The following is a 17,070-nucleotide window of genomic DNA, read 5'->3' on the forward strand; positions in this document are numbered from 1 at the left end:
GTAGATGGGCGGGAGGGAGGTCCAAGAGGGAGGGAATATGGGTATACATATAGCTGACTCACTTCACTGTACAGCAGAAACTAACACAACATTATAAAGCAATTATACTTCAATAAAAAACACATCTACCCTCTTAACTAGAATTTAAGTGTACAATGCAGTATCTTTAACTATGATCACAACACTGTGTAGCAGGATCTCTAGAACTTTTTCATTTTGCAAACTGAAACTCTATACACATTGAACAGTAAATTGCCAGTTTGCCCTGCCCCCCCAGCCCCTGGAAATCTCCATCCTACCTTCTTTTTATGAGCTTGACTACTTTGTGTATCTTATATCAGTGGAATAATGCAGTATGTGTCCTTCTGTGACTGGCTTATTTCACTTATCATAATGTCCTCAAGGTGCATACACACTGTAGCATATGAGAGGATTTCTTTCTTTCCTATGGCTGATAATATTCCATTGTACTTCTTCACCGCTTCTTCCTTATCCAGTCATCCATCAATGGACATGTAGGTCATTTCCACCTCTTGGCTATTGTCAATAATGCTGCAGTGAACATGGCAGTGCAATTCTCTCTTTGAGATCCTAACTTCAATTCTTTTGGATAAACACTCAGAACTTATATTCCTGGATCACATGGTAGTCCTATTTCAAATTTTTTGAGGAATGCCCACACTTTTCAATAGTGGCTGCACTATTTTACATTCCCCAAAACAGTGCACTAGGATTCCAATTTCTCCACATCCTTACAAAACCTTGTTATTTTCTGATTTTTGGATAATGGCCATCCTAACAGGTGTGAGCTGATATCTCATTGTGGTTTCGGTTTGCATTTCCCTGATAATTAGTGACATTAAACAACCTTTCATGTACCTGTTAGCCACTTGTATGTCTTCTTTAGAGAAATGTCTATAAGTCCTTTCCCCATTTTTTAACTGGGTTGTTTCCTTTCCTGCTATTGAGTTATATATGTTCCTCCTATATTTTGGATATTAACCCTTTATCTGATATCTGGTTTGCAAATACTGTCTCCCATTCTATAGATTGCCTTTCCATTCTGTTGATTGTTTCTTCTGCTGTGCAGAAGCTTTTTAGTTTGATGTAGTCCCACTTGTCTATTTTTGCTTTTGTTGCCTATGTTTTTGGTATCCAAGAAATAAATGACAAGACCAATGTCATGAAGTTTTCCCCCTATATTTTCTTCTACAAGTTTTATAGTTTCATGTGTTATGTTAAAGTCTTTAATCCATCTTGAGTTGATTTTTGTGTTTGGTGTAATGTAAGGTTCCAAATTCATTCTTATGCATGTAGATGTCCGCCCTTCCCAGCACCATTTGGTGAACAGACAATCCATTTCCCATTTTTTGGCACCCTTCTTGAAGATTATTTGACCATATATGTGTGGGCTTATTTCCATTTAGTTCTGTTGATCTATATGTCTGTTTTTATGCCAGTACCATACTCTTTTTATTACTGTATCTTTGTAATAGTTTTTGAAATCAGGAAGTGTGAGGCCTCCAGCTTTGCTCTTTTTACTCAAGATTGTTTTGGCTATTGGACTCCTTTGTGGTCCCATATGAATTTAAGGAAAACTAACACTAACCCTTCTCAAACTCTTCCAAGACACTGAAGACGAGGAAACACTTCCAAACTCATTTTACATTGCCAATACTACACTAATTCCAAAGTCATAAAAAGAAATTACAAGAAAAGGAAACTACAGGCCACTATCTCTGATGAATATAGATGCAAAAAACCTCAACAAAATACTAGGCAAATGAAATTCAACAGCACGTTAAAGGGATCATATATCATGACCAAGTGGGATTTATCCCTGGGATACAAGGATAGTTGAATGTATCAAAATCAATCAATGTGACACAAAACACTGCTGAAAGAAACTTAAAAAGAAACAAATACATGAAAAGACATACCGTTTCATGGATGAGAAGAATTAATATTATTAAAATATCCATACTACCCCAAGCAACCTACAGATTCAATGCAATCTCTATCAAAATCCCAAAGGCTTTTTTTCCCCCACAGAAATAAAAGTATCTATCTTAACAAAAAGAGAACAAATCCAGATGATGTCAATGGGAATTCTACTAAACCTTCTAAGAACAACAAGAAAACCATGATATGAAAACTGTTCCAGAGCATATAAAAATGGAGAAAATTTCCCAATTTATTTTACAAGGGCAGAACAATCCTAACACCAAAGCAGGGCAGGGATGTTACTCACACATATTTTTAAAAAGGTCTATATGTTAAAGTATGAACAAAGATGAAAAATCATAAATAGAAATATCAGCAAGAGAGATGTCAGCATCATCATAGAATAAGACGTTTATCGTCTTTGTCCCCCCTCAACAACAATTTGGCACCCATTCATGGACAAAAGTGCCTTTGTGGGGGCTGTAGGATCATCCAGGTCCACATGCCAACTGTCCCAGAAGGAGTCTCAACAACCCACACACTGGGTAAAGGGCATATAGACTTGGTCCCAGGTATGCCTCCTGGGGTAGCCTGTGAACCAGTTTTAACTTCTCTTGGCCACAATCCAGGAGCCCCTGGAAAACACTGTCTTCGACAATCACCCACAGATGTGAGAACCTCTGTGGAAGTCCAGGTTTCCAGAGGAAAAGCTCCTGTTGTAAAACACCACTGGAAGAAGTAATACAAATTTCAGACACGTTGGAGAGGAGTTCTGAATTGTGAGCTCCATGACTGGGGATCAGGAAGAAGCTGAGAGAGTGGCACATAGGCCTCTTAGAGGGTATTAAAGGGAAATGGATCCTACTAACTGTGTCTTAGACTCCGTTAAGAAGACTGCCCACAAGCACTGGTAAATGCCTTGCCCATGGATGACCCCAATAGACCCCTGGGTACCCTCAGTACTCAGCATGCCTCCTCTACACACACACCCCCACACTCCCTGTGTGTGCTCCTGGTGGTGGTGGTGGCAAGAGTGAGCTTTGGGAAATGGCTAGTGAGCACTTGCAGAAAATCGCCCAAATCTGCAGGCTAGAGAAAAAACACAACCTTAAGATTTAGTGCCACCTTTTGGAAGACAAAAGTGAGACTATCAACACCTGGCCTGGTGCAATGCAGGATCAAGAGTGGGTCTAAGAGAAAGCTTAAGAATTCTGCCATTAGAGGGAGGAAGAAGTGTGGAGCAGCTATATCCATAGAAGGTCTGAGAAAGCCTCAGAATCACTACCAGGGCTCAGAGCAGGTATTTCTCTCCTGAAGACAATTAGTAAAGACTGTAGGAGGTGACTACTGCTTCAAATGAGAAGACAGCAATGCAAAATGTCAAGGAACATGAAAAACATCAAGGAAACATGACATGACCAAACAATCACAATAATCATCAGTAACCAACCCCAAAGACACAGAGGAAAAACCTGCGTTAGTTACAAAAAAAAGATTATAATAAAGGAATCAAAGCACACCACTAACAAAAAGTCATCAAATCACAAAGACAGCAAGAGAGACAAAAAAGGAACAAAGGATGTACAAAACGGAAAACAGTGAACAAAATGGCAATATTAAGTTCTTACCTATGGTAATTACTTTAAACATAAAAGGATTAAATTCTCCAATCAAAAGACAAAGAATGGCTGAATGGATTAAAAAAAACAAAGATCCAATGATAGGTTGCCTACAAGAGAATTACTTTAGCTTTAAGGACATACATATACAGAGAGTGAAGGGATGAAAAAAGTTATTTGTAGCAAATTATAACCGAAAGAAAGCAGAGGTCACTATACATCTATCACACCAAATAGACAAAGCTAAATATGGCAAAAGACACAAAGTCATTGTATACTGATAAAGGGGTCGATTCATCAAGAAGATATAACAAGTGTAACTATTTAGGCACCCAACACAGAAGGCCTAAATAATAAAAAGCAAATACTAAAAGAACTAACAGGAGAAATAAACAGCAATACAATAATAGTCGAGGCCTTTAATACTTCACTCTCAACAACGGATAGATCAGACAGAAAAATCAACAAAGAGATGTTGGACTTTACTTTAGGTCAAAGGGGCTGAAGATATATATATATATATATATAACAATCCATCCAACAGCAGGAGAATACACACATTCTTCTAAAGCACACAAGAAACATTCTCCAGGATAGATCACATGCTAAGTCAAAGAACAAGTCTTAGCAAATTTAAGAAGACTGAAATCATACCAAGTAGCTTTCCTAAGCACAATGGTATAAAACTAGAAGTCAGTGACAAAAGGAAAGCTGGAAAAATCACCGATATGTGGAAGTTAAAAAACACTCCTGAACAACCAATGGGTCAAGGAATTCAAAAGGGAAATAGAATATTATCTTGAGACAAACAAAAATGGAAACACAGCACATGAAAACAAATGGGATGCACAAAAAACATTTCTAAGAGGGAAATGCATACATCAAGAAAAAAATAAATGAAATTGACAACCTTTGGCTAGACTAAGAAAAAAAAGAGAAAACACTCAAAGTCAGAAATGAAAGAGAAGACATTACAACTGATACTGCAGAAATACAAAGGATCATAAGAGATCCTATAAACAACTATACACCAACAAATTGGAACCTAGAAGAAATGGGTGAATTCTGAGAAACATGCAACCTACCAAGAATGAATCAGAAAGAAACAGAAAATCTGAACAGAACAATAATGAGTAAGGTGATTGACTCACTAATGAAAAGCTTTCCCCAAGAAAAGCCAGAAGCAGATGGTGAATTCTACCAAACATTTAAAAAAGAATCAACACCAGTCCTTCTCAAACACTTCCGAAAAGTTGGAGAGGAGGGAACACTCCAAAAATCATCTTACAAGGCTAGTATTACCCTAATACCAAAGCCAGATAAGGACACTACAAGAAAAGAAACTACAGGTCAATATCCCTGTTCAATATAGATGTAAATATTCTCAACAAAACCTTTGCAAACTTAATTGATCAGCACATTAAAAAGGTCATATTCTATGATCAAGTGGGATTTATCACTGGGAGGGAAGGATAGTTTAACATATGCAAATCAAAAACTGAGCCACTACATTAATAGAATGAAAGATAAAAATCATATGATCACCTCCAAAGATGAAGAAAAATGATTTAATAAAACACATCATCCTTTCATGATAAAAGTTCTTAACAAATTGGGTATAGAGAGAAGACACCTCAACAGAGTACAAGTCATATAGAACAAGTCCACAGCTAACATCAGCCACAATGATGAAAAGTAGAAAGCTTCTCCTCTAAGATCAGGAACAAGACAAGAATCCCACTCTCACCACTCCTATTCAACATAGTACTGGAAGTCCCAGCCATAGCGACCAGGCAAGAAAAAGAAATAAAAGGCATCCATATTGGAAAGAAGTCAAAATGTCTTTGCAGATGATATGATATTATATATAAAAAGTCCTAAAGACTCCACCAAAAACCTGTTATAACCAATCAAGGAATTCAGGAAAGTTGCAGGATACAAAATTAACATAGAGTAAACAGTTGCATTTTCTATACACTAGCAAGACATCTAAAAAAATAAAGAAAACAATCTTATTCACAATAAAATCAAGAGCAATAAAATACTCTAGAATAAATTGAACCAAGGAGGTACATTGAAAATTTTAAGACTTTGGTAAAAAAAAAAAAAAAAAAAGGAAGACCCAATAAAATGAAAGATGTACTGTATTCATTGAGGAAAATAATTAATGTGGTTAAAAGGTCCATACTAGCCAAAACCATCTATAGATGCAGTGCAATTCCTATCAAAATTTCAGTGGCATTTTCTACGAAATAGAAAAACAATCCTAAAATTCCTGAGGCACAAAACACCCCAAATAACCAAAGGAATCTTGAGAAATAAGAACAAAGCTGGAGGTATCATACTTCCTGATTTTGAACTATAATACAAGACATTAGTAGTCAAAAAAGTATGGCACTGCCATAAAAAACATAGTCTGATGGGACATAATCAAGAGCTCAAATATAAATCCATGCACATAGGGTCAACTAATATTTGACAAGGGAGCCAAGAATATTCAATGAGGAAAGGATAGTCTCTTTGTTAAATGGTGTTGGGAAAACTAGATAACCACACCCACAAGAATGAACCTAGATTCCAATCTTACACCCCTCAAAAAATTAACTCGAAAAGGATTAAAGACTTAAACGTAAGACCTGAAGCCATAAAACTCCTAGAAGATAACAGGGAAAAACTTCTTTGACTTTGGTCCTGGCAACAATTTTGTGGATATGACACTTAAAGTACAAGCAACAAAAACAAAAAGAGGTAAGTAGGACTACATCAAACTAAAAAAAGTTTTATATGCCAAAAGAAACAGTCAGTAAAGCAAATAGGTATATCTAATAAGGGGTTAATATCCTAAATATATAAAGAACTCACATAACTCAATAGCAAAAAAACAAATAATCTAATTAAAAAGTGGTCAGAGGACCTGAATAGACATTTTTCCAAAGGAGACATACAAATGACCAACAGGTATACACGCAAAAGGTGTTCAACAACACTAATTATCAAAACGACAATGAGATATCACCTCACACCTATCAGAATGGCTATCATTAAAAAGAAAAGAGACAATAAGTGTTGGCGAGGATGTGGAGAAAACGAATCCCTTGTGTACTGTTGTGGGGATGTAAATTGATACAGACAGTATGAAAAACAGTATGAAAAACAGTATGGACGCTCCTCAAAAAATTGGAAGTAGAACTACCATATTACCCTGCAATTCCTTCCCTGGGTATTTATCTAAAAGAAAGGAAAACAGCATCTCGAAGAGAGATCTGCATCTCCATGTTCAATGCAACATTATTCACAAAAGTCCACATATGGAAATAACCTAAGTATCTATCAATGGATGAATGGATAAAGATGATATGAGATACACACACACACACACACGCTAGAATATTATTCAGCTATGAGAAGGAAATCCTGATGTTTTTAACAACTAGAATGAACCTTGAGGGTATTATGCTAAGTAAAATAAGTCAGACAAATATTGTATTCTATCACTTATATGTGGAATGCAAAAAAGCAAAACTCATAGAGTAAAATGGTGGTTACCAGAGACTGGGGGTGGGGGAAAAGGGGAGATGTTAATCAAAGGGTACAAATTTTGGGGATCTAATGTACAGCATGATCATTATAGTTGACAATATTGTATTATATACTGTACTTGAATGTTGCTAAGATTGTAAATCTTAAATATTCTGACTACCAAAAAGAAATGGTAATTATGTGAGGTGATGGAGGTTTTAGCTAAGGCTTTGGTGGCAATCATTTCACAAAACATGTGTATCAGATCAACACATTGTACATCTTAATATTATACAATGTTATAGCTCAAAAAAGTCATATCAAAACAAATCAACAGTGACCAAGTAAGTTTCATTCCAGGAATAATAATTCCACATAGGGAAATCTATTAATCTAATTTAGAGTGTTGGTATATTAAAGGAGAAAAATATATGGTAATAGTATTTGGACGTAGTTAGCATTTAAAAAATACTTCTTGTGACTTCCCTGGTGGCACAGTGGTTACAAGTCCCCCTGCCAATGCAGGGGACATGGGTTCAATCCCAGTCTGGGAAGATCCCACATGCCGCAGAGTAACTAAGCCCATGCGCCACAACTACTGAAGCCCACGTGCCTAGAGCCCATGCCCCGAAACAAGAGAAGCCACCACAATGAGATGCCTGAGCACTGCAACAAAGAGGAGCCCTCACTCTCTGCAACTAGAGAAAGCCTGCGCACAGCAAAGAAGACCCAATGCAGCCAAAAAATAAATTAAAAAAAATATTTCTTGCTTATTGTGTACCCTTTTATGCAACCCTCTATTTTCTCCTTCTGAAATTTCTATTGGTGGCTATTAGTTACTGTACAAGGGTCTTCTATGACTCTTCATTATTTCTCTGAGGGAGATTCAATCTACTATATATCCATTATCAAAAATTTGATGTTCAGCAACTATTACATTTTCAACACTTCTATTGAGTAGGGTTTTCTTTTTGTACCAAATTATTAGTAGAAATTGTACGAAAAAAAGAAAACAAAGGCAGAGGTTTTATAACAGCAGCATACATGCCTGGCACTGCTGACTATGTGAAGTCATACCTGTGTCTATGGTGAAGCCAGCCTAAGGCAGTTCCCATCATCACGGACAAGGGTGAGCCTGCCAAACAGGTACTCCACTATGCCAGTTTCCAAGGCCCCAGACTGTTACTGAGAAACAATAAACATTAACACTTGCATAATTTAATAAGCTAGAATACTTCAGATAAAGTTGAGGACTCTATTTAATCCCCACCCGATCCTATTTTTCACTTCTTCCTGGGAGGCAACCACTATGATGCATTACAGAACATGTTTTTATCCACACTTTTATCATATCCACATGCACCCACAGACACCAGTGCCCCAAACCACCCATCTCACCTCACCCCACATAACCATACTCTTTATAAGGGGAAAGTAGAGGTTTTCTAAGGACATCATGCATGTCCTGCATAGGCACCAGAGGAAATCACCCTCACATCTATGGGGAGGCCAGGCTAAGGCTCAGTTTCCCTTAACACTGTAGGCCAGGGTGAGCTTGCCAAAGAGGGACTCTGCCATGCTGGCTTCCAGGGGCCCCCATCTTGCTACCAAGAATCAACCATTAACATGTCAAATAAAGTGAAGACCCCCTTTATCTCAACCCCTACCCAATCCCATTCCCTTCACTCTTTCCCCAGATCAACCCCAATCATGATTTTCAGGCCATGTTTTTATACTTTAACTATGTACAGTCACCCACATTCACCAGGGCCCCAGACCACCCCCACATTATTTATTAGGGGAGGATGGATTTTGTTTTCTCCGCGGTCCCATGGAACACCTTCTCCCTCCCTCTGTGGAGATGCTGAGCTGCATACGTGTGGGGCATAGGTATGTGGAGAGACTCCTGGATACCCGTCTTAAAACTTAAAAGGTGAGAGATTTGCACACACGAATCAACCAGAAACCTTTATTTAGGAAGCAAATAACTTTATGGGAAGAACTGACAAAACTGGAAGAAAAAAACTTCAGTGAACTTTCTCTGCAAGGGCAATACTGCGGTCTGCGTGGCAGGCATGGTGACCTTAAGCAGTCACCCCGTGGCTCTAGGAAAGTCCAGTCCAGGCTCAGTTCTTCTTGTCACCGTCGCTCAGGGTGAGCTCGTCAAAGAGGTACTCTGCCATGTCGACATCCGGGGCTTCCCTATTGCTCAGGGTGGTGACATGATCCGCCAGCTCTCTGATGAATTCCACCTGCCGGTTGAGGTAGTGAGTCTCCAGGAAATCACACAGTTGGGGGTCGCTCTTGTCGATGGCCAGCTGGTGCAGGTCGAGCAGGCTCTGGTTGACGCGCTTCTCCAGGAGCAAGGTGCACTGCATGGCCTTGAGGCCGCTCTCCCAGTCGCTGGTGTCTGGCTTCCTGATGTCGTGGAAGCTGAGGCGGCCCCCACGCCGGTTCTGCAGGCACAACAGGCGCCCGGCTTGGTCAATGTGTTCGCGGGAGCGGCACAGTAAGAAGCTGATGAACTGCTTCAAGGCCACGTCGTCTCGGTCGAGGTAAAAGGCCACGGCCATGTACACGTAGGAGGCGTGGAGCTGCAGAGCGCTGTGGCTGTTGACGGCGGCCTCGCAGTCAGGGTGGTAGTTCTGGCGCATCTCCGGGGGCAGCGCGGGCAGCATGGCTGGCTGCGCGGTCACGGTGGGCGTGAAGATCAAGGTGAGACGGTGCGGACGGCGGTAGCGGCCGCAGAGCCTTCCAGGTGTGGTGGACAAGGGCAGCCGGAGGCCGGCAGCTCAGGTCAGGTCCGTAGCTCTGGGATGAACCGGAAGGCAGGTCCGTTGGCTGGGTTTGCGTAAGTTCCGGTTTCGTTATGGAGGGCGGGGGGCGGAGCGTTCGGAGTGTGGGGCACGAGCGCTGTGTCCCAGGTTCCATCAAAGCTTGAATGAGACAGGGACACTGCGCTGAGCACCGGGCATCTATTCCATTTTAAATTTCGCATCAATATTTCTGTTTTCCAGAGACTTTCCCTTGTTCTCCAATTGTTCCCTCTTATAGCACCCTGTTCTCATTTTATAAACCCATTGTCTTCCTTAAAATTCTGAGAATATGAATTTGGATTTATTCTGTTTCCTGTATTATATTTGTTTTTTCTCCAGAAATAGTTATGTTTGTTCATCCTGATCTTCTCTTACTTTCCTCAATACCTGGCACACTTTTGTTCACTTACACTTAGGAAGAAAGGGCTCGTTTGATGAGCCTCGGTAACTAGGACGGATCACCTCCAGAGCTGTGGTGTCCATTGCACTAATAGTCTCCTCCCGGGAATGGGAGGGCAGAGCGTGTCAGTTACTCAGTGGCCTCCTTTGCGGGTACGTGACATGGAGCTTGCAGGTAGGCTAAGGACCCTCTCACTGTTGCCAAAATAAAGATGTTATTTCTGACATCGGAAGGCAAATGTTTTCCCCTTGGAGAGAGCTGTGTTCTGACGTTTCCCTTCTGTGCTGGTCTGCAGTTGCCTTAAGCTCATGCACTGTCTTTGGAGAGCAGCTTTGGGAGATTAAAGGTGGTCATTGGCACAGGTGCTTATGCCCAGTGTAAGCAGGACTGGGAGAGGCTCAGGGCAGGGTGAAACAGATGTGCTGTTCCCAGAGTAGCTCTTTCATCTCATGGCTGACCTAGGACTCTACAGCACTTCAATTTTGGTGACTGTTCTTGACGAGTGTCTGAATGTCCTCAGTTTTCTACTGCAGATGTTTCAAATTCTCTGAATTAACTAATTTGACTGTATCTGCATTTCCTATCTTCTAAGAATTCCTCATTTGTGTGTGTGCCAATGATACCCTTTAGGGGTTATGTGTGTATGTTTAGATGTTTTTGGTGTGTTTAACCACTACCATGATTCAATTATCGTTTTTTAAAATTTCTAAAACTGTAAATAATTTTCTGAATAGGTAATAAAATCACATGTTTCAAAGCCACACTGGTGTCCTTTCTGCAGGCAACCAGCATGGTATTACTTCTTACAAATCAGAAGGAGAAAAGGAAAAGAGAAAGAAAGAATATTTATGAGACAGAAGAATCTTTAAAATATATTCTTTAGAAGCAATTCTTCTCAAATACACATAGAATATTTACCAAGATAAATCATATTTTGGGCCACAACCAAGTCTCAATAAATTTCAAAGGATTCAAATCACACAAGATTAGAAGAGAAAAAACATGTAAAATCAAAAATCTAACCTTCTCCCTTAAGGAACATGAAAAAGAAGAGCAATAAATACCCCAATCAAACAGAAGTCAGGAAATGATAAAGAAAGGAAAATTCGATGAAATAGAAAACAAAAAAATAGAGAAAATAAATAAAACCAAGCACAAACTCTTTAGGATTAAAGAGAAGATAAATTTCTAGACTAACTGACCAGAAAAAAAGAGAGAAGGCAAATTACCAATATCAAGAATGAGGGAGAAGACATCACTACAGATTATGAAAAGGGAACAATATTACCGTAATTAGTCATGGCAATGACTAGACTAGATCAGAATCATGATTAGACTAATTAGGATTCACACCTCTAGCACCTGGGTATATTATTACTCCCTCCAACTGGGGTTCTCTGAGCAAGGAAGAAGGATGTAAAATGGTTCTTAGATCAACAGTATCTGCCACACAGATTGCAACTCAGAATACATAAATTCAGGCAATAACTTTCTTTTCTCAACAAGAATGTTGGTGGTAGGGCAATTCATGACCAAACTGTAATGAGCACAGGATTTCCAGTATAATGGAAATGAGTAATACAAGAGGTGGCAGAGTGGAGAAGGCAAACAAAATGGCATACACTGGAACAAAGTATCTCTTTATGGTAAATTGAAGAGAGATTACAATTCCTAGTACATAATTATCTCTGTTTTGTCTAAAGTTTACCTTGGGTTTTTTTTGTGTGTGCGTGTTTTGAAGTATAGTTGATTTACAATGTTGTGTTAGTTTCTGGATTTTAATACTTTAAAATAGAAAACAGCAACATGGAACAGTTTTAATGAAAAACTAATACGTTCTAGATTTATGGGGAATTATTGTTCTTACTACTTTATCTCATTTTAGTTACTAGTATATACCTGGATCTTTATAATGTAATGTGTCTTTCAAAGTAATAAAAATGAATCTCTGTAGAACTGAAAACTCTAACTTTATTTTTTTATAAATTTATTTGTTTATTTATTGGCTATATTGGGTCTTCGTTGCTGCACACAGGCTTTCTCTAGTTGCAGCGAGCGTGGGGGTGCATGGGCTCCTCATTACAGTGGCTTCTCATGTTGCGGAGCACAGGCTCTAGGCACGTGGGCTTCAATAGTTGCTGCACGTGGGCTTCAATAGTTGCTGCACGTGGGCTCAGTAGTTGTGGCTGGCTGGCTCTAGAGTGCAGGCTCAATAGTTGCGGCATGTGGGCTTAGTTGTTCGGCGGCATGTGGGATCTTCCTGCAGCAGGGATCAAACCCATGTCCCCTGCACTGGCAGGAAGATTCTTAACCACTGCACCACCTAGGAAGTCCCAAGTTTGACTAATTTTAAATAGAATTCTTTATCATCTCTTCTACCTCTTCAGACATTACTCTAGAATTATACTGAAACCTCATCAGTTTATTTAGCTTAAAGACAGCTCCCTTGAAAATGACCTCACCATCAAACCGAACAAAACTGTCTAAGAGTTCAGGTTGCCACTTCTCAGATAATAACAGGAAATTTCAGCCAACCTCTATATTCCTTCCCAACTGGGCCTGTTATATTGCAAATTCTATTAGGCTTTCTTTTTCTTTTCTTCCTGCCTTGTACTCCAGGTGTGTCAGCTACATAGTATGATGCTCAGGAGTACCTGATTAGGAATCAAAAGCCACCAGTTCCAACTCCAGTCAGAAATCAGGCACATCATTGATCTTTTTGGCACTCACAATATTGGCCTAAAGGTGCAAAGAGTGTCACCCGCTTTGCCGGTTCTAAAGCATTTAAAACAGTAAAAATAAAAATACAGCTGAGAGCATGAACTAGCCACCAATTTTTCCATTTCAATCATATCTGGGCTTGAATAAGCATATTGTGATGTGCCTTTACTAATGGCCTAAAAAGAACGGGCATAAGAAGCCTAGAGGTAAGTTGCTCCATTGTGAAACCTAAGCATAAACAGCCACTAAGTTAGGAGGGAATTGTCTTCAATGTAGAGGGAGGGGAGGGCAGGGAGACCTGGGTCCTACTTTGGGCTGCACCAATCAGTATCTTCCTATGGGGAAATGAGCAAATTGACAACTTCTCTGGGGCTCTTATTTCCTTATTTGCAAAATGAAGAGCTTGACCTATTTGGTTCTCCCGGACCCTATCAGTTATAACAACGATTGGAGCCTATTCCATGAGTCTTTCTTCAATAAGAGAATGGAAAGAAAACATAGGCTTTAGTCTATTCATGATGAGCAGTGATTAGTATATTAGCTTTGGGAATGGGCTAATATTTTAACATTCAAATAATAATGCTATGTTAAGTGCTGACATTAGTGCAACCCTCTGAAGCATACAATTCAAGAAAAGGCAGAGCTCCCTTTGCTCTGCTGCTTGCTATGTGCGTAGTGGAGGAACAGATGCCGTGTTTCAGCTTCATGGTACCTAGGACCTAGGGCTGACAATACAGGGCTATCGCAAGGTTCTAATTTCCTTTGTCACTGTTTTTATTGTACCTTGGAAGTGGCGAAACCGAATCTTATTTCTACAGTTGCTGATATTCCAACCATGAGAACCATGGTCAGAAGTCTTGCCCTGGGGGTAGTTGCACCCTAACACTAGGGGAGCTGTGCCCTAACACCGGCAGAAAGAACCAAGTACAACCCCCAATATTAAATCAGCAGCCACTCGCTGTAACGGAGATTGATTTATAGTAGTGGCCCCACCCAGATGGGAATCTCTGAGGAGTGGGCAGGGGTGGTGATTGGTTGCTGTATTTTATCAAATATACCATGAACTGAAAAGCAGACTTTTTTCTCTATTAAAAAAGAAAAAAACATGCTTTCAACCACATGCCACTGATTGTAAGCTGCACCTCAATTTCACAGAAGTTCAAATGTGAATACATGATTAGAGAACTGATGAAACATGGTAATGTATATTGGGTTTTGTCATCCACTTGCCTTAGTATATTTATCAAAGTAGCTACTTTTCTAAACTATTCAAAATTGTTTAAACCTCTTGGTAATTTATGTGTGGCCTTAATGGTCCACAGTATTATTTACAAAGATAGACAACATTAATTTAAAAAAATGGCATTTTCTGTTGGATGTTGTATCATTTTACAACACTTCAGCCTCATCCTAGAATGGGTGGTTTCTGACTTTTATCTTCTTTCTGTTACTTTTTAGGAGAGAGAGGTTTAATATATTAGGCTAAGGAATATAATTCCTTGGGTAACAGGTAGACCCCTGTTCTCTGAAGTCATAGCTAACCTCCTAGCAGGCCACGGGAGGCATGTGACACCATCTTTCAGATGAAATAATAGGGGCATTAAACATTTACCAAGCAAAGTTGCTGATTTGGGGTTTTACTCAAATCCCAGTGTGAATGTGAAGGTTTCATTCTCATCAATTCCACTGACTGAATGCCGCTCACTATTGGATAACGCGAGCCATTTCTAACAGTGACAGGACTGCCTAGCAAGCAGTCGGGTGCTCCAAAGCAGTGCCATGCTGGCTGACGAGCCCACGAGGATGACCACTGCACGTGCTAGGTTGCTTTGTCACACTTTCATACGTTGAAAGTTACCATTTAGACCCTAAGACCCTGAACTACTAAGGGGAGCTCCAAGAAAGCCAAAGGTAGGGTACCTGCAAGAGGAGAACACTAACAACCATTCCCCAAGTGGACATCTACTTAAGCAGTGGAATGGCCGCCGTGCCCCACTCCTGCCCCCGGTGCCCATAGGAAGGGCAGCGTGAATATGAGGGAAAGCAAGGTGGGGAACAGGGTCATCAGTAGAGCAGACTCTTTCCAAGGATTAAAATGAGGCTGTAAGAACTTCCCATAAGTTAGGTGGATATCATGGAAAACTTGAGCTATGTTGCCGCTACTCTGCCCCAGAGGGCTGTTTTCCAGGCAGAGGGCCTCAACAAGGAAGTGAGGTGTGCCTACCGGGACAGGAGCCAGCTGGGGAAGGGGGCCAAAGAGGCCAACACAGAGTCATAACTCCTTTTCCTGGAACTGTGTTGTGGGGAGGCTTCTAGGACCACTTGAAAAACACTGGGCATCTCCCACCCAACTTATAATTAAGCCCACCAAAGAATGAGTGACAGCCAAGGAGGGGTGACAGCAATACCAGTTAAGTGAGAGACATCTGTCCCCTTTCCCCTTCCTTCTTGCAGGTCCTCAAAATACCAGAGGAGAGAGAAGTGGGAAGAGGAAACTGTTAAAGAGCAGATCATGACCCTCTCCTTATTCCACAATCTTCAGGTTAAGATCTAGCAGAAGATGAAGGAGCAGAGGAGGAAAAGGTGAGCATGAAGCGAATCCAACACTCCAGTTTCAAGTGGAAGAGAGTGGATAGGAATTTTTATGCCCCAAAGTGCCTAGAAAGGTATGAGATCTGCCTGTCTTCAAGGGACAAGAGTTTAGACTGTCAAACTAGAGTGATTATGCAAGGCAGGGTCTTTTCAGACACCTGACTCACCCCTTATGTGACCTTAAAACCTGCTGTGCTATTCTCATGGAACCCTTGGATTTCCACCAGCTCCATTTGGAGAACTCCTCTGGCAAACTAATTCTAATGAGGAGCACTGATGAGTTCTGAAATTTTACATGTGTCTTGAGGGTAATCATGGGTAAACAGCAGCATATCTGGAGGTTAAACAGGGCATCACTAACTAGACATTGCTGCCTAAGATATGCAGAGTTATATTAAATCTATGCTCTCTGAGGGCAGGTCCAAAAAAAAGATTAACTGGCATTGAGAGAGGAAACCTGCTGAAGTAATTTCAGGTCAAGGTTAACAGACTGCTAGCATAGGCAGCAGAGACCCACACTGGAGCAAGTCCACTGCTTTGATAATATGCAGGCCGAAACCCTCCAAATTAAGCTACTACCATAAACTGAAAAGAATAACTGAGACTACCTAGCATTTATAATCTACAAAAGGGCCCAACTGCCAGAGCATAAAGTTCACCACTAACTTAAAAACATTGACAATGTAATCAACAAAAACTTACCTTAAATGACCATATAATGGACAATGTGCTGTCAGACCTTCCTGATCTTTCTGGTAGCTCAGAATACCAATTCCACAAAATAACAGACTTTGGTCCTGTTTAACTTATTCCCAAGAGATCCCAAAAGAAGTAGTGATGAAGCCCATGGGAGCCCCAGGAAACTACCCCACGTGGCTGAAGAGGAACTTCATATTTGGCTCCTCCAAGAGGGTCTGGGATGGGTCTAGTGAAGGTGTGGAAAGATTTGGATGGAAATGCATAGAGTACGTCTGGGAGACAGCCACAGTGATGCCCCCTGTTTGCCTCCTATATGTCTATGCCCCGACTCAACTCACTACCTTCCTGAATTCCCTCAGCTCTCAAAGGGCAAAGCTCTGAATCAGTGGCTCAAGTGCCATCAATGGATCATGAGAGGCTAAATGAAATAGGAGTTCCCCTAACAATGTCAAAGAATCCAAGTTTCTGCCTGCAGGTGTGATGAGTAATCTGCAGGGAACTAGTGACCAAGTATTCAATACATCAGACACTGAGCACTTCTTGTCAATTACCATCTTCACCCACAAGTGTCTACATGCTATGTCCTGCTGTGGGCTCTGAATTCAGGGATCCCCAATATAGCTTTCGTAGCATATCCCAGTACGAAGGGGCGCTGCATATCTCTTTCTTCAATTTCTCTTTTAATAATTTCCACAGAAAACAAATCTAAGGCAATACTTTGGAACAAGAGGTATTATCCAAAAAGGAATAGCTGGACTTA

General features: G+C 40.4%; 2 protein-coding genes across 5 annotated transcripts in view; both read right to left on the bottom strand.

The window, feature by feature from the left end:
- The window catches only part of PRRG1 (proline rich and Gla domain 1), a 132,250-nt gene that overhangs the window by 34,856 nt on the left and 80,324 nt on the right, over positions 1-17,070 (bottom strand). The window lies entirely within an intron of this gene.
- On the bottom strand, positions 9,066-9,760 carry LOC130842020 (ferritin heavy chain-like). The gene has a single exon (XM_057718666.1). It carries the CDS (start codon positions 9,758-9,760, stop codon positions 9,209-9,211), a length of 552 nt encoding a protein of 183 aa, XP_057574649.1. The 3' UTR covers positions 9,066-9,208.

The sequence above is a fragment of the Hippopotamus amphibius genome, chromosome X (assembly GCF_030028045.1).
Source record: "Hippopotamus amphibius kiboko isolate mHipAmp2 chromosome X, mHipAmp2.hap2, whole genome shotgun sequence".
Lineage (NCBI taxonomy): Eukaryota > Metazoa > Chordata > Mammalia > Artiodactyla > Hippopotamidae > Hippopotamus > Hippopotamus amphibius.

Coding starts and splice junctions, on each gene's coding strand:
- LOC130842020 (XM_057718666.1), bottom strand. CDS start 9,760: ATGCTGCCCGCGCTGCCCCCGGAGATGCGCCAGAACTACCACCCTGAC.